The sequence below is a fragment of the Choloepus didactylus genome, chromosome 5 (assembly GCF_015220235.1).
Source record: "Choloepus didactylus isolate mChoDid1 chromosome 5, mChoDid1.pri, whole genome shotgun sequence".
Lineage (NCBI taxonomy): Eukaryota > Metazoa > Chordata > Mammalia > Pilosa > Megalonychidae > Choloepus > Choloepus didactylus.
Genome location: NC_051311.1, coordinates 94538136 through 94566088, shown reverse-complemented (window position 1 = coordinate 94566088; position 27953 = coordinate 94538136). Strand labels below are relative to the sequence as shown.

The following is a 27953-nucleotide window of genomic DNA, read 5'->3' as shown; positions in this document are numbered from 1 at the left end:
TCATTTGTTTTCCACTCTCATGTTATTTTGGGTGGAAAAAATAGACTGTTTGCTTGAAAATATACAAAATATTGTCTGAAGAGTAAGGATTTTTATAGTCAATTTGGATAGAAAAGCCATTTTTTATAACATCTTGTTGAGCTATTCCAGCAGATTAGGAACCAGCTGAAACAGTGGATTTTGAAAAGTTTAGAAATGTTACAATGTTTATCAAATATATTAACTACTGTTTACGTGAAAAGTGTTTGAGTTGCATATGTGCACACCCACATAATACCATTTTACATACTCATGGTGGTGCAAATAGATTTATGAATTCTAACTTTGGTATTCAAAAAGGATTTCAAGAGAATATGATTTTTGTGACTATTACAGATTTCATTTTACCTCTCTTTTTAATTATTTGTCTCGACTGTATTGTTCTAATATAGTTGACTGAAAAAGATAAGGATTTCAGTAATTTTTATTTATAATTATATAGGTATTTTGATGTAAGATTAATTCTTTTAACTATAGGAATAAGAGTCCTCAGATAAATCATTATAATTTAATATACTTATCTTTAAATACTAAATTAATCTTTGATAGATTCACAGTTTTTTTAAATAATTTTCAAGGTACAATTTAACAAGTAGCTGCAGAGAAAATTTCAAAGAATGTTATGGGTTACAGTTCCATCATTTCAGTTATTTCCTTCTAGCTATTCTAATACCTTAGCATCTAAAAAAAAATTATAGAAAGATTCTGTATTTGTAATCCTTTGTTTAATCACATCTTGTCTGTTGCTACCCCTTCCTCTAGTTTAATCACTTTCTTGATCTTCAGGGGTGTCTCGGCAGTGACCCTCCTAATTTATCATATTTGAAAGGGGTGTCGACATTATGGGGAAAGAGGCTGTATCTGGTTGTTGTTTTTAAAGAGGTTGTTGCCTCTGGATTTTAGGACTTGTCTAACATAGGAACATTCTGGTGGATTTAAGTTTCTGAGAGATAAACTTAGTGAGTCAAGCTTTTTATAGACTCTCAGATTGGAATCTAGGTATTTGGGGATTGCTGTTGGTTAGGGCATGGCACACTGTGGCCATTTGGGATGTCTAGCTGGAGCTTGCATGAGAGTAACCTCCAGGATAGCCTCTCAACTCTATTTGAAATCTCTTAGCCATTGTGACCTTTATTGTGTTACCTTTCTTTTCCCCCTTTTGGTCAAGAAGGCATTTTCAGTCCCTCAATGCCAGGATAGCAGTATTGCTGCTCTTGCCAGTTTATTTTTCATTAGATTGTAGTGACAAATAGACTCAAAATTGTTCCTATTGGCAAAAGAGAAAAAAATCTAAGGTCTTTCAAAGTTTGTCTCAAGTTAAAAATATCTGCACTATTTTATGAGATGAAGAAATTAAAGTGATTTGTGTTATGAATGGATTAAAAGCAGTGATATTTGTGTAATTTCCTTTCTTTTAACTTTTTACATCACTCCACTTGTCTAAATCTATAGTCTCTTTAAGCAATTTAAAAGGATTTTAACCCATGCCATGAGAGATTATGTCATTTCACTATTAGTTTAGGGGCAACATGTATCTTTTCCCATTATACAGACTTCATTTAAAATGAAGAATAATTTAAAGAATGTAAGTAAATCACTGAGCATAGCCGGGACCAACAATTATTATCTCAGTAAATGTTATCTGTATATTATATTATGGCAGAAACTGTTTATGAAAATCAAAGAGCCATTTGAAACAATACAAATTTTAAAATTGGTTACATCAGCAAATTTATGACAGAATGAAATTGCACACTTAAAATATTTCCCAACATCCATTATTGAGAAATTTTATTATTTTAGGAGGAATTGTTGATAAGGATCTTCGTCACTACCTCAACTTACGATTTCAGAAGGGTTCTGTGGACCACGAACTCCAGCAAATCATCCGAGATAACCTCTACCTCCGCACGGTGCCGTGTGAGTACAAAGGGTGATATTATTTTCTTTGTATGTTAATAGATAAATGTTCAGCTATATACCCACTTTTTAAAAAGAAAAGTTAAATGGCACTGGTTTTTATGGTAGGCTGTTGGGATGGAAACCAGATTTGAGACACGGCAATTTTAAAGCAAAAACATAATTGCAGTTGGGTGGTTTATGATGAAGTGATAGCCAGAAGAAACTTGTGATTTTCAAGATATAAAATCTAACTTATGTCTCAAGAAAATTTTTTATTCTAGTCCAGTCTGGTAGTGATTCAGAATGAATCATAATTGGGGTAGAACTCCACCCTGGAAGACAAGAGAATGCAAATTCATTATATTAGCTGAAACAGCCAGTTTTTTGAATAGAATCTATAGAGTAAACTACCAAACTTATCTCAGGTTTGCAGCAGTGGAGTCTTAAAATGAAGAGAAAATTCAGCATTAGGGAATAGAACAAAGTTGTTCTGTGACACATAGAAAGTGATGATGTTGATTGAGTTTTAGGGGCCAATTTTTCATACACACTCTAGAGAAATCGAAACATAACAATCCCTGATTATGCCAGGTGCTTCTTCAAAAGAGAGGAATTAGTAAAATTATAACATTCACAAACCAACTTCTTAGTACTTGTCTCAGCTCATTTGAGGATCCTCTCTTAGTACTTGTCTCAGCTCATTTGAGGATCCTCTCTTACTTTTAAGAAAAATCAAGGACTTTTCAACTCAGGTCCCAGATCCTGGAGGAATATTAACATCCTTTTTATTTTTATTTTTTTTCAAAGTAGATTCATGACTTCCAGAGACTTTCCACTCTCTCTAGAAACACTGGTCTGTGGGGTTTTATGTGTTCCTTCGGTTTTTGTTCTGCTCTAAACTTTTATAAACTGAAAACTCTGGGTTCTGGAAGGTTAATGTTAAGGCAAGAAAAACTTGACTAGGACAAATGAAATGAATAAGCAAAAAATTTTTTTTTTATTTCTAAGGTTGAACCACCAGAACTAAAGGTATAGGTCATGGATGACTACACTGAAATATTACAGATAAACAGAGGAGATATGTGTATGGTCAGTTCAAAACCCAGCCCTTTTTACCTACATGCATTTTAGAAGGAGTGGACTTTTGCCATTATTAGCACTGAATGTTCATCCAAACAAAAATGTCAGGACACCACCATCAAATATTCCTAAATGGGAATTCTTGCTGATTGACATCTTGTCAATCAAAATGCTACCTCTGTCAGAGCATATTTGTTAAATGAATAGACTTTAGGACTCTTGGTTTAAAGCTAGAAGTTGAGAAAAGTGCATTTTTAAACTTGTAAGTTTGACATTAGAGTGATGGGCAGTAGAAGATGGATTAAAGTAAGTGACTGAACTATTTATAAGGTAATGGATGGACGCATTTTCAAAGCAGTGATGTTGTCAGTGCCACTATGTGAATTTATCTTTTGTGACATGAAAGTAAGAAGATCTGAAATACTGAATAAAGAATCCAGGCACTTTATTATGTTTAAATGCTGAGGGAAGTAGATAAGAAGCTGACATTCAGAAATGCTTGTTAGTCCTTGCAAAGTCAATGACAAAAGTAAGAAAGGCTTAATTAAATATGAAGATAATAGGAGTAAATTTTGCATTAGTTAATTAACTTCTTAAATAAGTCATCTCTCTTTAGAGTACCAAAGAAAGACTATGATGGAAAAATATATATATAAGGTTAAAAAACTAGGCTTATATGGGTAAACATACAGGGTTTCAAGATGTGGTTTCAGTACAAGGTCATGAATTCGATTAGAAATCCTTGAATAGCCCCTCTAAAGAAGATGATTAGAAACTCAAGGAATCTGAAGATTATGATAAAACAATTATTCTTTGAATTAGCAGCTACCACCCCTAATAGCCAATTTCAATAATACCATTCACTAACATTACTCTTAACTTGGCAAAGAGTGAAAAAATGTATCTGAGAGGGAGAGGTGATCTGTGGTATGTTTTATATTATCTATAATTGCTTCTATACTGATGGATTGGACCTAGACAACTCACCATCTTCACTCAATGCATCATTTATGAAACATTCAGACATTTTCAGAGAATATGAGGTAAAAATATGCCACAGGTGGAAAATCCTGCCACTGCTTAAAACTTGCATGTGTATCCAGGACAACTATGGATTTTAGGTATTGAGTCACATTTGTTATATTTTCTCGTTGGTCAAAAAATTCTCATTGGTTTTTCGATTTCAGCACCATGAAAGAAAAATGCCCTACTGAAGATCATGTCACTGTGCTTATACATCCATATATTAATGTGTATACACTCACCGCTTGTTTAATCTAGTAATAACACCAAGAATAGGTCCTGGATAATCTCAATGAAACAAAATTGCCGTCAACTTCTGACTATATTGGGACATCTTAACTTTTTTATGTAAGGCAAAACCCAACCAAGTAATTCTAATTATTACCACCACATCACCGCACTGACACCAGCTACAATTAGGAGGAAAGGAGCAAAGTCTTGGCACTAGACTTCCTTGGTGCTTAGTAAGAAGGCGTTCTGGGGCTAGGGCTCCAGAGACAACCCTTTCCCACCCCTCCCTCCTTGTCCCTATACACACACATACACTGAGCCAAATCCAGTTGCAGACAATGTAGCCCCTGTACTCCTTTCTGAAAGAAATCTGTGCCAGCTGCTGGCTAGTTTCTGAGCTAAGCAGGGGAGGAGGAGAGTGGTTAGTTGAGATATCCCCTGGGTCTTAACTACAAATAATACAAAAATCCTGTTCCCCTGCCCCACAAATAAGAGTTGATACCATTTTAGACTTCTCATTTTGTTTCCCCAGAACCTTATCTCAGAGCTAATACTTCAAAAAATTTTTAAAAACTATGTATCTAGTCATGGGAGGCAGGAAAAACTTCTCAGTCACCAAGAATGGGTTGTTGGGCATATAGCATGGGCATGAATATATGGCTGATGAGATTAATGCTTCATTCTTCCAAATTTGACCATGGAAAAGATTTGGGGACACTGACTTTTCTTCTGTAAGCATAAGCTAGTTACATGACTCATATACATGGAAGACAAATTTATACATAAATATGTTTGTTTACTTGCTATTGTACAAGAAATAAAGGTTTAAGAGGGTCCTAAGGTCCTGGTATGAAAGTAATTTTTTTGATGAAGTAGGACTGTAGATTAATCTTTCTACTATTAAATTTCTAGCTATAAATAAGAAGAAATAAGTAAGTGATGATGAAACAAAACTATTGTAATCTGGAATGTGATAAAGACTAACTGGGGAAAAAAAAATAGATAAAAAACTCAACAAGCTTAGAACATCCACCATATGGGATTTCAATTATCCTGATAATGTTCAAAAGCTATTTTCAGAAGCACTAAGTTATTAGGAATCTATTTAGAGATTATACAGGATTGTACCATCATAGCATGTTAAGTATATAAACTTAAGGTGGCTTGCATTGTCTCTTGGGTAAGATTGATTCAAAAGTGTATAATGGAAATTGATGGAATTAATGCAAAAATATTGAAATAATTTGCAAAAGTTTGAAGAGTAAAATGGAATTTATTTTAGTTTTAATGTACTGAGCATAATGATTGAGGATATTTAACTTTGACTCTAATTAACCACAGCTAAACTATTAATGCTTCTTAAATATGAGAAAAAATAATCACTGTCCTTTATTGATAAAGTTCTGGTCCTTTCTTTCATTGATATTTATTAGAAATGCAAATTAATTAAGTTTTAGATACATTTTCCCGTTATACCAGGTGACATGAGGAAGGACTTCAGTGACCAATTTTTAAAGTTTCAAAATGAAATGTAAGGTAGTTCAAATTAAACTTCTCTCTCAAGACCACATTTTGCCATTTGGTGAGGTGACTTTTTGGGGAAAGTATTTTAAATTTATTTAAATCCAGAAGAATTACCAGTGTATACCAAGTAAAAGACAAAAATCAATAAAACGAAAGGTCTAAAACATTCCATGAAAAGAGAGTAAAATGAAAATCATAGATTTAAGATATGAAAGAAATTACTTTTATAGAAGAGCTGATTGAGGTGTAATTCGCAGTGATATGTCTACATATTTAAACACTTTAAATTAGTATAACAAGCCACGCCAAACGAAGCATCATCAAGGATAAATTTATAAGGTTTCTACTATATTTTTAAGGTGTTCTCATAATTATACTAAATATTCTTTGATGGATAAGCAGATAGAAGCAGGCTTTTTAAAAGCTGTGAGGAACTGTTGGGAAGAGAAGTTAGCAACACACCAGGAGAATAGTTCTGAAACTATGGTCAGGCACCTCTCAAAGATGCTGGTGACAACATATCTATTAAGGAGTTTGCAGGTAGGACAGGGCTTACCAGTAGGTCACTTGTGGAAAAATAATTTCACTTCTTAAAGAAAAAAGAGACTTTAAAAGCTTGTTAAAATATGTCTCAATATACAACAAGGCCATATGTTTTTTGCGTATGGAAATGAATGATTTAGCTGCATTTTTAGAGTGCTTGTCATCGTAGTCATGATGGAAGAGTTCCAACAATGTAGTTAGAAGGGAGCGTGGCATCAACCTGTGGGTGAGATCACCTCCTCCCTCCCCAATCATCTTCTTCCAGTGCAATGAATTTCTCTAAGTTGAAGGTGAACAAGGACATGATTAAGTGCTCAGCATATCCTGCAATTATAGGCCTGTGCACTGGGATGGTAGGTTGAATGATGGCTAGACTTGTAGGCACAGGATTAGGGATATTGGCTCCAGGTGAATTTTCAATCAACATATTGTAACAACTATATCATACACATCTCTTTTAACCTTGAAATTATTGCTTCAAATGTTTTAGAAGCTCTGTTTTGAAGTTCCTTTTAGAATAGGAAACAAATTCTTTCACAGTTATTTCAGAATAAAGTTGCCAGGTTTTTTATTCTTTGAATATGAATTTGACTTTTAAAAATCACCTAATTATATCTGGTGCTATGTGGAGAATAAGGGGGACAATAAATATGGATATTAGAATTGTGGGCCAAAGGGATGGAACTCGATAAATGAATGAAATTAAATTCACTGAGAGATTTATAAACTGCCTTGGGATGCTAGGCCAAATGGAAAATTTCAAAAGCTTTTGAGCAATAGTAAATACTTGAAAGGATTGTGCTCATTCAGATGTAAGTCTAGTATATTTATTTAAAAATATGTTGCTACTTTATAGAAAGCTGGATTGGTTTTTACAGCATCCCATCCCCACACTCAGAGAATAGTAAGATTGTTTCATGTTATATATGTGAAAGTATAGTATATATTTTTTGCTCTTTTCATTGAACAAAATGGATGCATCTTTGCTGGTCAAATAATATCATTCATTAGTTTGGTTAGCTTCAAATCGTTGCTTAAAATAGAAAATCAAGGAACATCAGAAGTGATTGTATTGATTTATCCTTTAGACACTATGGGGCACTGGTTGTAGAATAAAGGAACATATTTGGTACAAAAGAAAAGCAATAAATACTCACAGCAAAAAACCTTACTTAACTTCCTAGCTAGATAAAATTTCCTTTTCCTGATTTGATTGGCTTTTTCTGTTGCTGTGACCTAATCTTTCCTCTTGGTTTTTCTCCTTTGTCTGTATTTCTCTCTTTACACCCCCTGCCTCACCTCCATGAAAGGGAGACTCTTCACAGAAAATCTGGGTTTGGAGGGGGCAGGGGGGATATATACCCTTGGGCTTCAATGGTCCCAACGGTTGGCCCAAGGAAGAAATGGAGATGGATACCTGAAACTATTTTTCACCTCCAAATATAAACAATCATCAATTTTAACAGAAAATAACCCACCTGCCAGAGAGTCCAGCATTTTTCCCTTGAAGGCTTCAAAATTACAGCCATATGTGATGTAAGAAAGTCAAAACATCTGCATTGTACATCACTGTGTCTTTTTGAAATAGAAAGAATTAGTATTCTGTCAGGTTTGGGTCTACCCAAGTGCCCTGAGTCTGATGACTAGTACCTGGGATGTTTAATTATTACATACTTGAAAAGCAGTAGGCAAATGGTAATAGATGCTACTGCTATCATGGGACTTTAAGACTGCAGAATTTTAGGAGGGAAGTCAATTTCTGACTCAAATGCCCCTGGTCTTAAGAACCACAAAAAAGAAATATTAATTGAGGTTGTGGATATTCTAATGTCTAGTGCACTAGTCAAATTTATATATACATTGCAGTTTAGCATTGCTAGAGCATGGTAAGTAGCAATAACCTTTTACTGTTTATTTAACAACACAGCACTGTGGAATTGAGAGCCACTGGTTCTAGACCAGACTTTGCCACTAACCAGCTATAGGATCTTAGTAAGGAATTTAACCTCACTGGGACTTAGGAGAGGGAATAAAATGTACTTCAATGCTTCTTTTTGCACCAAAATTCTGTGGTTTTCTGATTTTGCTTACTTGCTTTCATTATTCAAATCAGTTCATCAAGTTGACTTAAGTTATTCTGAGTATGGAATGCCCTTGATATTGAGCAGTTGTAAACAGCTTATGGAAACTGAAAATACATCAAATACAGCAGACACTTCAGGGAAAAAATAAAGAGCTGGTTTTAAATTAAGTGCAGTTCTGGATAAAACCACCCATGCATGTACTTTCAGGTTTCTCTATGAATGTCAAGTTAAGGATGGCATCATAACTCTGATGCTCCTGCCTTCACTATTCATGAAAATCTGAAATATGGTCCAGTCTTAGTAAGTGGATGAGAAAATAAACATAATGAAAAATACAAAGCTTTTGAAATTACTCTCCTGCTTTGGAATGGGTAATGAGTTCAGATGTGACATAAAGATTTCTGAAGCATGAGGTGTATTGTTATGAAAATATGATTGTAATCTTTATAAGATGTTTAGCATGAAAAATAGCAGCTTCTAATGTTGAACTTTCATAAGTGTCACTTATGCAAGTGAATGGCCCCAGGTGGAGGCCCAAATAGATCGGGGAGCTAAATCAGTGCACACTACAATCAAGGTCTTGACAGCATAGATGAAAAATTTAGGAGTCATTAGGATTTCTCACACTGGGTAATTAAAAGTAAGACTGAAGTAGATTCAGCATTCAATTCAATTAAAAAATACACACGGTCAGACTTCTGGGGAAGATGACAGAGTAGGGAACTCTAGGACTCACTTCTTCTTCCACAAAAGCTAGTAAACAAACAGGTACTGTCTGAAACAGCTATTCTGGGCCCCAAAGGCTGGAAGAACACTGTACAGCATCCAGGGAAGAGCAGGAAGAAGAGGCTGGTAAAGCACAGTAAAGAACTGTGAGTAGCTCTCTCCTCATGGCAGCTGCCAGTGTCCCTCCCCCATTCTCCCAGCAGGCTGCCTTGGGGCCCAGCCCTGGCTATCTGCTGCTGTCAGAAAGGGACATAAAAATCCTCTTCCCCAAGAATAAGAAGTGTTTGGCCAAGTACTGATCAAGTCTTTTGATTAGAGGTATTGGATCTCTGGATCCTGGCTCTGAGCTACTGAGCAACTGTACAAAAGCAGCAGCTGCCATTGTTTCAGCCCTGCCCTCAACAGGGTCAGAGGTGGTGGAGGACACAGAACTTCCTCAGGGCGGCAGGGAAGAGTTTGCTAAACGGTGCCATCTTCTGGGCAGATCAGGAAAGCGCAGCTTCAGGAAGACATCAAAAATGCTTTTTCTGTCTTTCCAGACCCATTCCACAGGGCACTTTGAAGCCAGTCTATGCCCCTTTCTTGGGTCCTTGGGCCCATTATGGCTGAGAAATACAGACTTGGGAAAGCCCTCTCCAGGGTGACCCTCTTCCAAGAATTTGCCCTCCAGGCAAAAGCAGCTAGAGAAAACAAAGGAGTGTAAAAAAAAATCTGTAGCAGCAAAACAGAAACAAACAGAAGAGATCAAGTTTCCTAGAGAAAGAATAGGAGAAAGGAAGCTTTTTTCCTGGGGGTGAAACAATTGCATAAATAGTGCAATCTTAAGAATTGTACTGCATATCCAGGACAAGAATCAGATGAAGAAGAGATGAAAAAATTTGCTCAGTTAAGCACAGGCTATTCTAAAGGTCCAGAATAAGTTGGACCAAGTGTCAAAAAAGAGCCTTAACACAAACCAAATCAACAATAAAACTCTGGGCAAGAGAGAGAAACTGATGTTCAGAGTAAACTCATCAAGATAATCAGATGCCCAGACATCAGCAAAATATTACAAGCCATACCAAGAAACAGGAGTATATGGCTTAAAGGAACAAATTAAAACTTCAGAGAAGACACAGAATTTGGAACAACTAGTTAAAGATGTTCAAACAAATCTAAATCCATTCAAGGAGATGAAGGAAAATATGGCTAAAGAGATAAAGGATATTAAGGAGACACTGGGTGAGCATAAACAAGAGTTTGAAAGTATAAAAAGAAATATAACAGAAATTATGGAATGAAAGGCACAACAGAAGAGATTAGAAATACACTAGAGGCATACAACAGCAAATTTGAACAGGCAGAAGAGAATCAGTGAACTAGAAGACAGGAAAATCAAAATCTTAAGGACAGAAGAACAGATAGAGAAAAGAATGGAAAAAATTGATCAGGGTTTCAGGGATTTGAATGATAGCACAAAGCATGCAAATATATGTATCATGGGGGTCTCAGAATGAGAAGAGAGGAGTAAAGGGCAGAAAGGATATTTGAGGAAATAGTGGCCAAAAATTTCTCAACTCTTAGGAAAGACATAAATACACATGTCCAAGAAGCGCAATGTACTCCAAACAGAATAAATCCTAATAGACATTCTCTGAGATACATACTAATGAGAATGCCTAATGCCAGAGATAAAGAAAGAATCTGGAAAGCAGCAAGAGAAAAGCAATTCATCACATACAAGGGAAGTGCAGTAAAACTAAGTGCCAATTTCTCATGAGAAAGCAATGAAGTGAGAAGGCAGTGGTATGATACATTTAAGATGCTGAAGGAGAAAAACTGCCAGCCAAGAATTCTTTATTGAGAAAACTGTCCTTCAAAAATGAGGAATAGTTTAAGATAGACAGAAACTCAGAGAACTAGTGAACAAGAGATCTGCCCTACAAGAAATACTAAAGGGAGTTCTGCAGGCTGAATGGAAAAGATGGGAGATAGAGGCTTGGAGTAGAGTGTAGAAATGAAGATTATCAGTAAAGGTAAATAAATGAGAAAAAACAAGGCAAAAAAAAAAGATATGAGATATTAAAAATCAAAGGATAAAATGGTTTTGGTAAATACTGCCTCTACAATAATAACATTGAATGTTAATGGATTAAATGCCCCAATCAAAAGGCACAGATTGGCAGAATGGATAAAAAGTATGATCTAACTAGATGCTGTCTATAAGATGCTCAAAATAGACCCAAATACACAAATTGGTGGAAAGGGAGAGGCTTGAAAAGGATATTACTCACAGACAGTAAATAACAAATAGTTAGGGTAGCTTTAATAATATGGACAAAATAGACTTTAAATGCAAAACTATTATGAAACTCAAAGAAAAACACAAAATATTAATAAAAGAGGCAACCCACCAAGAAGAAATAACAATCACAAATAGTTATGCAGCTAAGCACAGTATCCCAAAATACCTGAGGTGAACACTGGCAAAACTGAAAGGAGAAATACATGTATCTGTAATAACAGTTGTATATTTCAGTACACCACTCTGATCAATAGAACTTCTAGACAGAGGCTCAATAACGAAACAGAACTTGAATATCATAAACTAGACCTAACAGACATATACAGAATGTTGCACCCCAAAACAGCAGGATACACATTTTTCTCAAGTGCTTATGGATCATTCTCTAGCATAGATGACATGTTGAGTCACAAAACAAGTCTCAAGAAATTTAGGATGATTAAAATTATATAAATCATCTTCTTTGACCATGATGGAATGAAGCTGGAAATCAATACCAGACAGAAAACTGTAAAACATAAATCTATGAAAGTTAAATAACACACTTTTAAACAGGAAGTGGGTCAAAGAAGAAATCACAGGGGACTCAGTAAATATCTTGAGAAAATAGAAAACAAGAACAGGAGAAAAGTTACAGGATGCAGGGAAGGCAGTGCTGAGAGGGAAATTTATAGCCCTAAATGCTTACATTAAAAAAGAAGAAAGAGCAGAAATCAAAGACCTAATTGCACATGTGGAGGACCCAGGAAAATAAGAGCAAACTAAACTCAAAGCAAGCAGAAGGAAAGAAATAACAAAGATTAGAGCAGAAATAAATTGAGAATAATAAAACAGTAGAGAGCATTAACAAACCAAATGTTGGATCTTTGAAAAGATCAATAAAATTGACAGACACTTAGCTAAACTGACAAACAAAAAAAGATGATGTAAATAAATAAAATCAGAAACGAGAGGGGGAACACTGCTACTGACTCCACAGAAATAAAATAAACCATAACAGCATACCATGAACAACTGTAAGCCAACAAATTAGAAAACATAGATGAAATGGACAGATTCCTAGAAACACACAAACAACCTACACTGACTCAATAAGAAATAGAATAGCGTAATAAACCAATTACAAGTAAAGAGATTGAATCAGTTTTTAAAAATATCCCAAGAAAGAAAGGCCCAGAACCAGATGGCTTCACAGGTAAATTCTACCAACCATTCCAAGGAGAATTAACACCAATCCTGCTCAAACTCTTCCAAAAAAATGAAGAGGAGAGAACACTACCTGACTCTTTCTATGAGGCCAACATCCCTCTAATACCAAAGCCAGATATAGATTCTATAAAAAAAGAAAATTACAGACCAATTTCCCTTATGAATATTGATGCAAAAATCCTCAACAAGATACTTGAAAATAGAATCAAGCAGCGCATTAAAAGAATCATGCACCATGATAAAATGGGTTTTAGCCCAAGTATGCAAGGATGGTTAAGCACAAAAAATCAATTAATGCAATGTACCACATTAACAAATCAAAGGGGAAAAAACACGTGATCATCTTGATTGACACAGAAAAGGCACTTGACAAAATCCAACGTCCTTTCTTGATAAAAACACCCAGAACACTAGCAATAGAAGGAAACTTCCTCAACATGATAAAAGTCATATACAAAGAACACACAGCTAAACATAATACTCAAAGGTGAAAGACTGAAAACTTTCCTGCTCAATCTGGAACAAGACAAGGATGCCTGCTGTCACCACTGTTATTCAACACTGTGCTAGAAGTTCTAGCTAGAGCAATTAGGCAAGAAAAAGAAATAAAAGGCATCCAAATTGGAAAGGAAGGATTAAAACTTTCACCATTTGCAGATGGCATGATCCTATATAAAGAAAGTCCTGATAAATCTACAACAAAGCTGTCAGAATTCAGCAAAGTGGCAGAATAGAAGGTCAACATGAGAAAATCAGTAGTGTTTCTGTAAATAGTATTGAGCAATCTGAGGAGGAAATCAAGGGAAAAAATTCCAATTATAATAGTAACTAAAATAATCAAACATCTAGGTAAAAATTTAACCAAGGATATAAAGGATCTGTATGCAGAAAACTACAAAATGTTGCTAAAAGAAATTAAAAAGACCTAAATAAACAGAAGGACATTCATGTTCATGAATTGGAAAACTAAGTATCATTAAGATATCAGTTCTACCCAAACTGATTTACAGATTTGACAAATTCCAATTAAAATACTAACAGCCTACTTTACAGAAATGGAAAAGTCAACTATCAAATTTATTTAGAAAGGTAAAGGACCCCAAATAGCAAAAAATTTGAAAAAATTTAAAAAATTGAAAAAAAAAATTGAAAAAAAGTTGAAGGACTCACAATTCCTGTTTTTAAAGCTTATTACAAAGCTACAATGCTCAAAACAGCCTGGTTCTCTCCTAAAGATGGATATATTGACCAATGGAATTGAATTGAGAGTTCAGAAATAGACCCTCACAATTTTGGCCCATTGACATTTGACAATGCTACCAAGTCTACTTAACTGGGAAAGAATAGTCTCTTTGACATATGGTGCTGGGAGAACCGGATATCCATATGCCAAAGAATGAAAGTGGACCCTTATCTCACACTGTATACAAAAATTAATTCAAAATCAATCAAAGACTTAACTATAAGAACCAGGACCATAAAACTCCTAGAAGAAAATGTAGGGAAGCATTTTCAAGATCTTGTGGTAGGCGATGGTTTCTTAGACTTGACACCCAAAGTACAAACAACAAAAGAAAAAAGATAAATGGGACTTCCTTAAAATTAAAAAGTTCTGTGCATCAAAAGATTTTGCTAAGAAAGTGACAAGACCACCTATTCAATGGGAGAAAATATTTGGAAACCACATATCTGGTAAGGGCTTAATATCCAGAATACAAAAAGAAATTCTAAACTCAACAATAAAAAGTGAAATAACCCAATTAAAAAATGGGCAAAAGACTTGAATAGACATTTCTCTAAAGAGGAAATACAAATATCTAAAAAAAAACACATGAAAAGATGCTCAACATGACTAGCTTTCAGAGAAATGCAAATCAAAACCACAAAGAGATATCATTTCACATCTACTAGAATGGCCACTATTAAAAAACAGAAAGCTACAAGTGTTGGAGAGGATACAGAGATATAGGAACACTTATTCATTGCTAGTAGGAATGTAAAATTGTGCAGCTGCTGTGCAAGACATTCTGGCAGTTCCTCAGGAAGCTAAATATAGAATTGCTATACAATCCAGCAATCCTGCTAATAAGTATATACCCAGAAGAACTGAAAACTGGGCCTCAAACAGAACAGATATTTGCACATCAACATGCATAACAGCATTATTCACAATTGCCAAAAGAGGAACCAACCCAAGTGCCCATCAATCGATGAATGGATAAACAAAATGTGGAGTATTATTCAGCTGTATAAAGAATGAAGTCCTGATGCATGTGACAACATGCATGAATCTTGAAGACATTATGTTGCATGAAATAAGCCAGACACAAAAGGAGAAATATTGCATGATCTCACTGTTATGAACTAATTATAATAAGCAAGCTCACAGTGTTAGAATCTGGAATATAGGATACCAGGTGATAGATAGGGGTTAGAGAATGGAGAGTTGATGCTTACCTTTAAAGAATTTCTATTTTGGCTGATTGTAAAAGTTTGGCAACGGTTAGTAGTGATGTTAACACAATGCTGTGATTGTAATCAACATCCCTGATCTATACAAGTGAATGCCATTAAAAGAGGAAACTTTAGGATGTATATACTACTAGAATGAAAATTAAAAGTGAAACATAGAACTGTACAGCACAGTGAACCCTATTGTAGACAATAAGCCATAATTAATAGTGTAAGTATAAGAATGTTCTCTCATGGGTTATAGCAAATGTATGACAAGGTGGTAATAACACTGTGGTATATGGGGAAATTACACCTAATGTAAATAATGGATGATAGAACTATTTCAGTAATCATTCATCAATTGTAACAAGGGCAAGTACTGTTAAAAAAATAATAATAAAATTATAAAAAAGTGCTCTCATCAATAGTAACAAACATCCCACACCAACGCAAGGTGTTTTTGGTGAAGCAATGTATAGGTATCCTGTATTTTATGCATGATTGTTTTGTAAACTCACAACTTCTCCAATAAAAGAAATACACATGGATGCTGACTTTCTCCAGGCAAGTTAGAAGTTTAGAATTGGATCGATTCCTAGTTAGCCTCCCAGTTTCTATTCCAAGCTCTGTTCCCTTTTTTAAAGTCTAGGTTGCAGGAAAGTTCCTTGTTATGCACACAGAGTAGCAAATATCTGCAGCACAAGCTCTGCTGGAATAAAGATAGAGCTTCACATACTGATCAATAAAACCCAATTGTATTCATAAAAGACAAAGCTTTATCTTTTTTTTAAATTCAGTTTTATTGAGATATATTCATATACCATACAGTCATCCATGGTGTACAATCAACTGTTCACAGTACCATCATATAGTTGTTCATTCATCACCCCAATCTATTTATATATATATATATATATTTTTTTTTTTTACTGAGATTGTCCAGATACCATACAACTATCCAAAGATCCGAAATGTACAATCAGTTGCCCATGGCACCAACATACAGCTGTGCATCCATCAACACAGTTATTTTTTTTTCAATTTTTAGAACAATTTCACTACTCCAGAAAAGAAATAAAGACCAAAAAAAGGAAACTCAGATCCTCCAATACCCCTAACCATGCCCCCCCTCCATTATTTATTCTTAGTTTTGGTATAGTACATTTGTTACTGTTGATGAAAGAATGTTAAAATACTACTAACTGTAGTATATAATTTGCAATAGGTATATATTTTTTCCCTATATATTTCTGTATTATTAACCTCTAGTTACAGGGACATACATTTGATCTAGTTCGCAAGAGAGATTTCTGATATTTGCATAGTTAATCACGGACATTGTCCACCACAAGATTCACTGTTTTATACATTCCCATCTTTTAACCTCCAGCTTTCCTTCTGGTGACATGCGTGACTCTGAGCTTACCCTTTCCACCACTTTCACACACCTTTTAGCACTGTTAGTTATTCTCATTACATGCTACCATCACCCCTGTCCATTTCCAAATATTTAAGTTCACCCTAGTTGAACATTCTGCTCATAATAAGCAACCGCTCCCCATTCTTTAGCCTCATTCTGTATCCTGGTAACTTATATTTCATGTCTATGAGTTTACATATTGTAATTACTTCATATCAGTGAGACCCTACAATATTTGCCTTTATGTGTCTGTCTTATTTTACTCAATATAGTGACCTCAAGGTTTCTTCATCAACCCATTTCTTTTAAGATGGTTTTGTTCAAACACTGTATATTCCATCCCAAGTAAGCAATCATTGGTTCCCCATATAGTCACGTATTTATGTATTGAGCTTCATGTCTTGAAACCAATTCATCTTACATTGCCCCAAATCACACTGCTGGTAAGTAGATGAGGAGTGATTCAAGTCTAGGTCTGCCTGTCTGATGTCAGTACCTGTATCTTGTTACCTCATTAGGCACTATAGCTCCGATTTCCTTGACAGTTCTGGACAAATTTTGGGAGACTCCAGAACACAGAAAATTGCTATGATATGTATCTACTTGTATTATTTATTGTTTCCATCAAAGCAGTAAAAATCATGAAAATGGACAGTGAATCATGCAAAACCTCTAAATCACACACTTATTCCCCACAGCTGCTGCCCATGCTTCATTTTGGAGCCCCACTGATATCTTTCCTCCAAAGACTTCCACAAAGCCAGCGTCTGTAGCTGATTGATATTATTCAACAATGGCATGCCCTCCTCATTTTGTCATCTGTAGGTAACCAAAACAGAGAAGCAGGCCTATTTACTTTGGAGTTTATAATATTTTAATTAGGAAATGGCCATTCTCCTGCTGAAAAGAAGCACCACTTTCCCATCTTAGCATTACTGGCTCGTCATTGACTCAATTTTTGCTCGTGGTCCCAGGAGTAGTGACAACTCCTCAGATCTCCTAGCCTCTGACTAGTACTCTTTGGACACAATTCCATGATGACACAAGTTGGGCCAACTTGTTTGATCCATTCACCAGGCACACACAGACTTGAGATGTACACTTGGGCCTTTCCAACCCATAGGTCCTCCCTGGCTGCTCGGCAAATGCTCTCATTCTGGCTCACAGGATCCGGGTTCTTCCCCGAGAAACTTATATCAGTAAGGAGGCAATGGGTGGGCAGCCAAACTTAACTTCTGTGGAACTTTTTTTTTTTTTTTAATTGCTTTCAGTGTCAAATAATTTTTTTGGTTTTTCTCTCTCATAAAGCAAAATAGTATTCGTAATGTTCAGCCAGGCTTCATTCCAAGAAATAAAACCATGCAAGGTATTTTAAGCAGAAAGGGGTTAAATTTGGGGAATTAGTTGCTTATAAAATTGCTGGAAGAAGTAGAAAAGAGGGTTGCAGAATAGGTCCTCAGGAATAATACCCTAACAATTCAGAACTGCCTACCGTGGTAATGGCTACTTATTTGTCATGTTGCTAAAGGTATATAGATCAAGAAGCCAGAATTGAGAAATTGTCACTGCGGCTGCAACTGCCAAACTTACCTCTCAGTGCCTAAGGAGCTGGAGAATGGACACCAGAACACTCACGTCTCCAAGACCTTTTATTATGAAAGAAATATCACCTTTAAACATTTTTCCAATAGGCATACAGTCTCAGTGTTTTGAATTTTTTTATTTTTAAATGATTGTCCTGTTTTTATTTCCTGTTTTAATATATAGTCAAATATTGGCAATATAAATAGTTGTGAGCAGAGATTAGTGAAAGATTTACAGTGTATTTTGAAGTGAGGTATTTACTTTTCATGTATAATCAGGCTCTTAGCTGTTGATTTACATTATGCTCTCTGGTTATATAAAATTTCCCATGTTTTCTTTAGAAAACCAGGATACTTATACATTACCAGGTATTCTGAAATTGTTCTACTCTGCTTGTAAAATATGGCATTTTACATGTGTGTAAGAGTCTTTGTTCATTTTTATTCACAACTTTATTATTAAAAATGTATGAATGTGACACTAACAAAATTTGGTTCATAATTATATTTCTCACATGAAAAAGCAATTGACAAAAATTGCTTTTAGAAGATAATTTAAACTTGGAGAAAAAAAGAATCTTAATTAGAAGTGAGGAGTTGAATATATTATTTGAAGCACTACAGAAAATTAATTACAGTTTGAAAGAAGTAAGATGCTTTCAAGCACCAAGTGACACAGCATCTATGATCAGAGGTCAAGATTGGTGGCTTTTTGTAGGTTGCAGTATCATTTCTATGCCTCAAATTTCTTATTAAGGAGATATGCTTTGGGTCCTTTGGTGGAATGAAATACATAAAAATGCACATACAAATAGAAATGAATAAATGCAATTTGAAAAACTTGTATTTAAGTTAATATGTTGACCTAACATTAGCTTTAGAAAAAAAAAAAAAAAAAATATCTGGTTCCCTGATAAAAACATACAAAGTTCATTTCAGCTTTTCTGGAGACTTTCTGTATATGGTTATATTCATAAAAAGTTCCTTCCAAATTCGTGGGTGGCAAAAAAAAATGTGGTTGTTAATTCTAAGTTTCATGTCAATATATTTAATAGTCTATTGAGTTTAAAGAGATAAAAAATGATTAAACTTACATGGATTTTATTTTAATTTTTTAACTAACATTAAGAGCTGCTATGTGCATATATCTGGTTGAAGGCATGGAATATGGAATGACTAGGACACAGGTCATGTATCTAGGGGTTTATCTTTACCACAAGCTCAAAACTAGGTGAGACAGGTATCATTTTCATTTTACAGATAAGTAAATAGATATATACAACTAATTAAGGTAATACAACTACCCTGTATCACAGTTCAGGCTCACAGCCAGTCTTAAGACTGGGGAATTATTAATTAATTATAATTATTGGAGTTAGTTCACCTTTGCTTAATACTAATGAGTATGTTGTTGGACTCGATGAAAATTTAGACCAACGGGAACTAACACTTTAAGATTTAAATGACTGGGAATTTTAGATTCTAAATTTTCCTCTTACACAGGAGTCTTATTGGTAAGCTGTTCTATTTTCATAAGGAGTAAATGCTATTATGGAGCCCAATACTGTAAAACTAATAGGGATTCAGTTTGTTAAAAAACATATTCATTGAAGACCTTTTAAATACCAAACTTTAAGCTTCACAGTGACCACACAAGACAGTCAAAGGCCCTGCATTCACGAGAAACTGGAAATAAACATCTTTCTCCTCCCAAATATCAAATATCCTAAATATTAAATATCCCAAATATTCTTTTACGAACTATTCATTCTCTTCTCAAAATGATAGATGAATTGAGCTGCATAGCAAATATGATTATACTAATCAAAAGTTTTGATTTGAAAATGATCTTAGAGATTATCTAAAAATTTAAAAAAATTAATTGAGCAATATGAGTTCAGTTTTGGGAACTTTGTTCATTCCTGCTCTTATATGTTCATCCTCCAGATTTCTAATGATTTTGGAGAGGAATTACCAGGGAAGAAAGCAGAAAAAATAAAACATGTATCATGACAATCTCTAAATAAAGGTTTTTCACTAGTTAGGAGCCCATATTTTTACCCTAGAATAAACCTGAAGCCTCCAGAATCTCTGGACAAAACTCTTACAGTGGGAACAATGAATCTTTGAGTGGAAATCTGGCAGTAAATACAATCTGTAGAAGTTAGGGACTGTTGTATTCATCCACCCCTGCCTTTATTCCCAGGAAGCCTAGAGCTTTACTGAGCACATGGTTTATCAGCTTATGAATGTTCTTCTTATTATTAAGATGAGGGGAATGCAGTTCGGGAAAGTTAAGTAACTGACCTAAGTTCATGTGCTTATAATTGGCAGAACCAGAATTCATACCTAGGCAATTTGTCACTTGATTACAAGATACATTTATGTATGTATATGTGTATATACATAAACACACATGTATGTTTACATTTATATAAGATATGATAAGTGTATGTGTACATGTATATATGTATATTTGTGTGTATATGCATGTGTGTGTGTATATATATATATGGTATATGATATAAAAAGTCTTCCCTCAGGGAGGTAGCAGGGCATAAAACATGTAAGTAATAATAATATCTATTCTTAACTGGACTCTTAGTAAATGCATGTGTCATGTCAATTTATCCTCACAGCACCCATGCAGATGGGTATTATCTACATGCTACAGATCAAAATATTAAGCTCAATTCAAGGTCATATATAGAAGGTAGATAAAGGAACAGAGGTTTTTTTGACCTAGTTTACATTTGTCTTCAAATATATTCTTTCATTTATCTATCTCATATCTTTCTTTCTGTCTGTTGTATCTATCATAGCATAGACATTTAAAGGTCATTGTTTTCAAAATAGTAAGCACTATAAAAGCCCATACTACTATGAACTGTAGAAATCAGGCAAAAAAAAAAACTCAGGGAAAAAGGCAAGCTTTTTAAGTCAGCTCTGGAGATCAAGTGGAGTTCAATAGGTGGCAGTAGTTGGAAGGACATTCTAGTTGAGACCTTTTGAGCAAAGCTTCAGTATTGGTAATGAGCATGAGAGGAATAGAAGTGGAATTTCTATGTTCAAGGTAGAGGGAGTTAAGTGAGGAGAAGAGAAGGTAAAGACTACAGAGGGCCCTGAACCCAATTTAGAGGAGTTTAGACTTTAATCTTGAGAGTTTGCAGCATATTAAAATCCATCTAGACTGAGAATGGCCACATAACATAACACAGTTAGCTACTTGGATTTAAATCCCAGATGACTATTTTTAACTCAGAGCCTTTGGTAAAATAGTTTCTCTGTGACTCAGTTTCCTCATCTGTAAAATGGGGATAAAATAGTAACTACTTCATTAAGTGTGAGGATTAAATGAATTAAGTTGATCAAACAGTGCCCTGTGGAAAGTACCTGTTCAATACATTTGGCTATTATTGTAAAGGTCCTTATACAGGATGGTGAGGGAACAAATTCGTATGTTAGGAAGATGGATCTGGTTATAGCTTTTGCCAGTACTTGGGACTACAGTGAGTTCTCTTCAGGTATTTGGAATGGGGGAAATAACATTGCCTACATGCTAGTTAAATCTGATATTTACACTTAGCAGGTGAACACATTGATAGATAAAGTCACTTTAGGGGTTCAGAATAACAACTAGGCAAACAAAACTGCACTGCAAGCAGATTGACCATAATAACACCTCTTAAATAGGGTTTCTCAGCCCTGGTTTTATTGACATTCCACCAGATAATTCTTTGCTGTGGTAGCTGCCCTGTGCATTATAGGATGTTTAGACACCAGTTTTATTTCCTGAGTTGTGACAACCAAAAATGTTTCCAGAAATTGCCAATGTTCCCTTGGTAGGGGGCAATATCTTCCCAATTGAGAACAATTGCTGCAGAGAAAGGATGCGTGGATACTGCAACCGAGACAAAGAAAAAGAAGGGTTAAGTAGTTAAGGACTGGAAGTGTTCTGCCAAGCACTTGGAAAAGGAAAATCTTAACACTGAACTGTAATCTTCCTGGTCACCATAGCGAAGCTGCTCTAGCTGGAAAAATGGTAACAATAGGCTAAAACCAATGATCAGCCCCTGGAGTCCCACAAGCAACACCAACCTTACTGTAAGTAGTGTGCCTCATGTTACCTGATGCCATTAAACTTTTGTTCTGTGTTGCTTCTCTGGTTATGACTGCATTTCAACACAAATAGATCTGCTTATGATATATTTTCCCATGGAGCTCTGCCTGTAAGCATAGAATGAATTATATAGATTTTTTATATATTGATAAGGTAGACTTATTATATTTGAACACCAGTGAGACTAATTTCTCATTATAAATTAATAAATGGTCAGTCCTATGCGCATTTTAGTTGTTATGTATATTATCAGCACTTGATCTCCCTGGGTACTGACCAAAGTAAATCTCCAAGCTTTCAAATTTAGAGACTAGATTTTAGAGCTTGGTGAATTAACTGACAAGCTATCTGCTGAGATTCTATGTAGTTCAATCATCCTTAACTTGTATGTTGGGCATTCAGTAAACATTTATTCAGTGAATGAATGGATCAATGAATGGATGGATGAATGAATGAATAAATGGGTGGATGGATAGATAGATAAAAATAGATAAATGCATAGAAACATAAAAGAGGAATCTGTTCCATATCCACAAGCACCTCTGCTGGGTTCTACAGAAACATATGAGGAAAAAAAGATATAAAGAAAGTATAATGGTATAAAAGAGATGTAAAGAAGTTAAGAATGGATCAAGAAAGTCAACAGCAAATGAGACAAAAATTTCAGTTGGTTGAATAACAGATTCTGTGGTTACTATTTGGATCTGCGCAACCTGGGGTGAGTGGGGATAGAGTATGTCAACCGTAAATAGTGGTACTTAGAGACAAGACCACGTATGGCTGTAGCCAAACACTCAAAATCACAGGACCTCCTCATACATATTCAAAGTCAGAAGGAAAATATTTGGGGTGTGGACAACGTATCCTCTTGGAATGGCAAAGATGAAGGATCTAGGAAACAAGTGGAGGATCACCGGCTACAGAGTACATGAACAAGTGGAAGGATGCATTCAGAATCAAGAATCGTTTTCTTCCCAATTTGAGATACTGAGAACAATCTCAAATTCATAGCCTGAAACATCTTTGAAAAGTATTCCTCTAGTATTTTCCTATCCTCCCAGCCCCATTGTGCTATCACATCTTCCTTCAACCCTACAAAATAAAATGTTTCATGAATTTCATTCAGCTGCAGCCAAGAAAATCAGAGCTCTTCCCTTGAGAATCTTGCACTTTTCCTACTAGTATATGAGACATCACAGATAATTACAACCCAAAATATATCTGTAATAAAAATATGACAGGTGGTTAATCCTTGACTAGCATAATGAAACTCATCTGACAGCCAATTCTTCAGGGTAATAGTAGTTTTTATTTACAGAAGAGTTGAGAATAGCAGCAGAAGTGCTACCATTCAACAATGTAATTAGTGCTGGTGAAATTAATCTGGACGTTTAGTCAATGAAATAAAAAGTCTTGATCATTTTTCCCCTAGAACAGGCCCCTTTCAGATGTCCATGTACACTTATACTGGACACACTTGGAAATGAAAATACCCAAAGCACCTTTGCACATGGCTTACTACAGAGTTAAAGCACTATTGTATTTCTGTTTAACACCTTGAAAATAGGTTGCTGATTCACCTTGATGCAGATCAATTACTGTATGTCAGCATCTATTTACCTAAGGCTTTTATCATATTTTTCCTCTTCTAGTTCATCCTTCTTCATATTCTGGCATAACTATATACCTTGAGGCAGTCTCAAAATGGCCATCCTTGGTGAAGATCCTGTGACCTTCAGTAAGTGTTGATTGCATGGTGGCCTCTTTATTACCGCCTAGAGCAGAAGTCCATGATGAGTAAAGAGTGCTTCTGGCAACTGCCATGTGAAATATCAACAAGCTGTAAAGTTTTGTCCAGGTCTGTTGACCTTAATATTTCCCCTTCCCATCAAGCTTACAGAAGATCAGTCAAGCATTGAAAAATGCAAAATAACACAGGACTTTAATTAATAGGTTTAATTGCAAGATTTAGAGAGTGAGCGAGCATGTTCCCAGGTAGTTTCTACCATTGTTCAAAGTGTATCTTCTGTATTTCATTAGCTGCTTATTCATAGGCTTTTGTAGATTTAGCAACTATATTACTGGTTTTGTGCCAATGGTTAAGATTTAGCCCTCTCAAAGTAAAATATATCCAGACTTAATTTAAACTAACTTTTTGTTTGGTTTGTGTCTAGTTTTTTAGAAATTATCAAATCTGGATTGTGGTAGAGCTCAATGTGGAACTCAATGAAAATCATTTGTTTCTCTATAATTTTCAACCTTCTTTGAAATTGGATTGTAACCATATAACTAGTGCTAGCCAATAGATGTGTCTGAAGCAGCTATGAGCTGGTATGCTTTCTCCATCTTTCCTCCTCAATTGCACTGACTATAACAGTACCCACTGGAAGAAAAGGAGCTATTCTTAAAAAAGATGAACAAGACTAAAACCTTGCAATGTTGAGTCCTAACATCTGAGAATTCATTTGTTGTAACATGACATAGAATGGTATTATTCTGAATAATACAAACCCAAGTGTCCTTCATATGAAAATGAATCCTAGGATAAATGTGTTAATCCCTTGCTAAAAATTAATTGAGATGTGCAATGCATTTGCTTTATGTGCATATGCCAAAGTAAATGAAAGGAGTCAACATAGTGAATATTCAGAATACTACAACTTGACATGCTGATTGTTTCTTTTATTACAAATATTGAAGAAATGCAACCACTTTTAATAAAATTCTTGTTATTCTGCTCTCTTCTAGAGGAGCAGAACTTTCAAATGTAATAAATGGGAAAAGAGAGGAGAGAATAAAGATTCTATGGTTTTCTGTGAAATTTTTATCTAGTTTTCACCTTGAACTTGATCACTTTAATCTCTTATATAAATCTTTGACTTGAAATTTTGGTTCATTATGGATGAAACAAAAGTACCATATTGGGACATCATCAACATGGCAACATAAGTCATCCCCTGGAAAAGTCTTCCCTCAGAATCAGCTAGTAAAAGGATAAATCTTACTTGCTTACAACTTTGGAGGATTACAGGGACTGAAGAAGGACTCCACAAATGCTGAATTGAAGAAAAAGAAGAAACTACAACATCAGGTAGGAAATTTTGTTCCCAGACCCTCCAGTCCATACTCCTCCCTCTCACCTGGTCCCACACAGCTTAGGAGTCACACAAAGGCACCACAGATGCAGATGATAGAGCCACTCACAGGAGAAAGTTAGAATCTTAAGCATATCCAGGCACAGGGACCCAAGTCCACAGAGACCCAGGTCAGAACAAAAGCTGCTGAGCCATGCTGTGTGCTGCATATAGGAGAGCATATATGGAACAAAAAAAAAAAAGAGATAGAGAGAGACCATTGCAGAAAGGCCAGGGGGTAGAACTCGATTCATTTCCTATTGAATGGATTACCTAAATGCAAAATGGACATTTTTGGATTGACCCACTTTTATGGATTGGCCCCATCTGGCTCCCTGGGGCAGGGTACCCTAACAAGAAAGAAACCAGAGGCAGAAATGCCCCACAAGAAAAAAAAGGGGGGGGGTACCGAACTGCTGTAAGACAGAATTGAAAAGTGTATGGAAAAAGGGGTACTGAGTTCAGGAGAGAATTTAAACGAACCACAGGAGCTGGGGAGAAAATTATGCACAAAAACAAACAGAACAGATCAAGAGTCCTGGAGAAGGAACAGAGGGAAAGAAGTTTTCCCCAGGAAGTGAAACAATTGCACAAATAGTGTAATCTTAAAAGTTGTACTGCATATCCAGGACAAGAATCAGATGAAGAAGAGCTCAGAAAGTCTGAATAGTTAAACACAGGCTACTCTAAAGGTCTATAATAAATTGGACCAAGTATCAAAGAAAAGCCTTAACATAAATCCAATTAACAATAAAACAAGAGGGACAAACTGACCTTCAGAGTTAGCTTATCTAGATAATCGGATGCTCACACATCAGCAAAATATTACGTCATCCTAAGAAAGAGGAAAATATGTCTCAGTCAAGGGAACAAATTAACACTTCAGAGGAGACACAGAATTTGGAACAACTAATCTAAGAAGTTCAACCAAATTTCCTAAATCAATTCAATGAGATGAAGGAAAATATGGATATAGAGTTAAAGGACATTATGAAGACAATGCATAAGCATAAAAAAGAAATTGAAAGTATAAAAAGAAACATAACAGAAATAATGGGAATGAAATGCACAATAGTAGAGATTAAAAATACACTAGAGGCATATAAAAGATTTTACAGGCAGAAGAAAGAATCAGTGAACTAGAAGACAGGACAATCAGAACATAGAGCCAGAAGAAAAGATAGAGAAAAGAAATTTTGGTTCATTATGGATGAAACAGTATCTCAGGGATTTGAATGAAAGCACAAAGCAGGCAAACATATGTGTCATGGGTGTTTCAGAAGCAGAAGAGAAGGTAAAAGGGGCAGAAAGAATATTGGAAGATATAATGGCCCAAATTTCCCAACACTTCTGAAAAACATGAATATAAATGTCCAGGAAGTTCAGTGTACTCTAAACAGAATAAGTCCTAATTATTTATATTAATTAGAATGTCAAATGACAAAGATAGAGAGAGAATCTTGAAAGCATCAAGAGAAAAGAAATTTGTTACATAGAAGAGATCCTCAATAACACAAAGTTCCTGAAAATCAGTAACTATGTTGAGACAAATGAAAATAAGAACAGAACATATTAAAACTTGTGGGATGTGGCAAAGGCAATGCTGTGAGGAAATTTTATAGCCCTAAACACTTCATTAAAAAGAAGAAAGAACTAAAATCAAAGATAACTGCACAACTGGAGGACCCAGAAAAAGGAGAGCAAACTAAACCCAAAGCCAGCAGAAGGGAAGAAATTGAAGTTGACAATTAAAATAAAACAATAGAGAATAAAAACAAAACCAAAAGTTGGATCTTTGAAAAGATCAATAAAGTTGACAGACCCTTAACTGGACAAAGAAAAAGATAAAGAAAATGCAAACAAATAAAATCAGAAATGAGAGGAAGGACATTACGACTGATTCCACAGAAATGAAAAGGATCCTAAGAGGATACCATAACAGCTGTAAGCCAACAAATTAGAAAACCTAGCTGAAATGGACAGATTCCTAGAAACACGCAAACAACCTACACAGACTCTTAAAGAAAAAGATCTCAATAGACCAATTACAAGTAAGGAGACTGGATCAGTCATCAAAAACGTCCCCAAAGAGAATGGCCTAGAACCAGAGGGCTTCACAGGTAAGTTTGAATTAGTACCAACCTTGCTCAAGCACTTCCAGAAAATTGAAGAGGAAGAAGGCTGCCTAACTCATTCAATGATGTTAACATCACCCTAATACCAAAACCAGATAAAGATACTACTAGAAAAGAAAATTATGGACCAAATTCTCTTATGAATATAGATGCAAAAATCCTCAGTAAAATGCTAGCAAAATTGAATCCAACAGCATATTAAAAGAACTATATACTAAACCACATTACCAAAAACAACAGGGAAAAAAATACATGATCATCTCAACTGATGCAGAAAAGCAATTGACAACATCAAGCTTCCCTTCTCCATAAAAACACTTGGAACACTAACAATAGAAGGAAACTTCCTCAATATGATAAAGGACATATATGGAAAAACCCACAGCTAGCATCATACTCAATGATGAAGGACTGAAAGCTTTCCCTCTAATATCAGGAACACGACAATGATGCCCACTGTAA

At 35.2% G+C, this 27953-nt stretch overlaps 1 protein-coding gene across 1 annotated transcript in view; it reads left to right on the top strand.

Moving 5' to 3' along the window:
* MAGI2 (membrane associated guanylate kinase, WW and PDZ domain containing 2) overlaps nt 1–27953 on the top strand; it is a 1506415-nt gene that overhangs the window by 446977 nt on the left and 1031485 nt on the right. Inside the window, 1 exon segment of the mRNA XM_037836511.1 lies at nt 1843–1959. Within this exon segment, the coding sequence (XP_037692439.1) occupies nt 1843–1959 (117 nt within the window).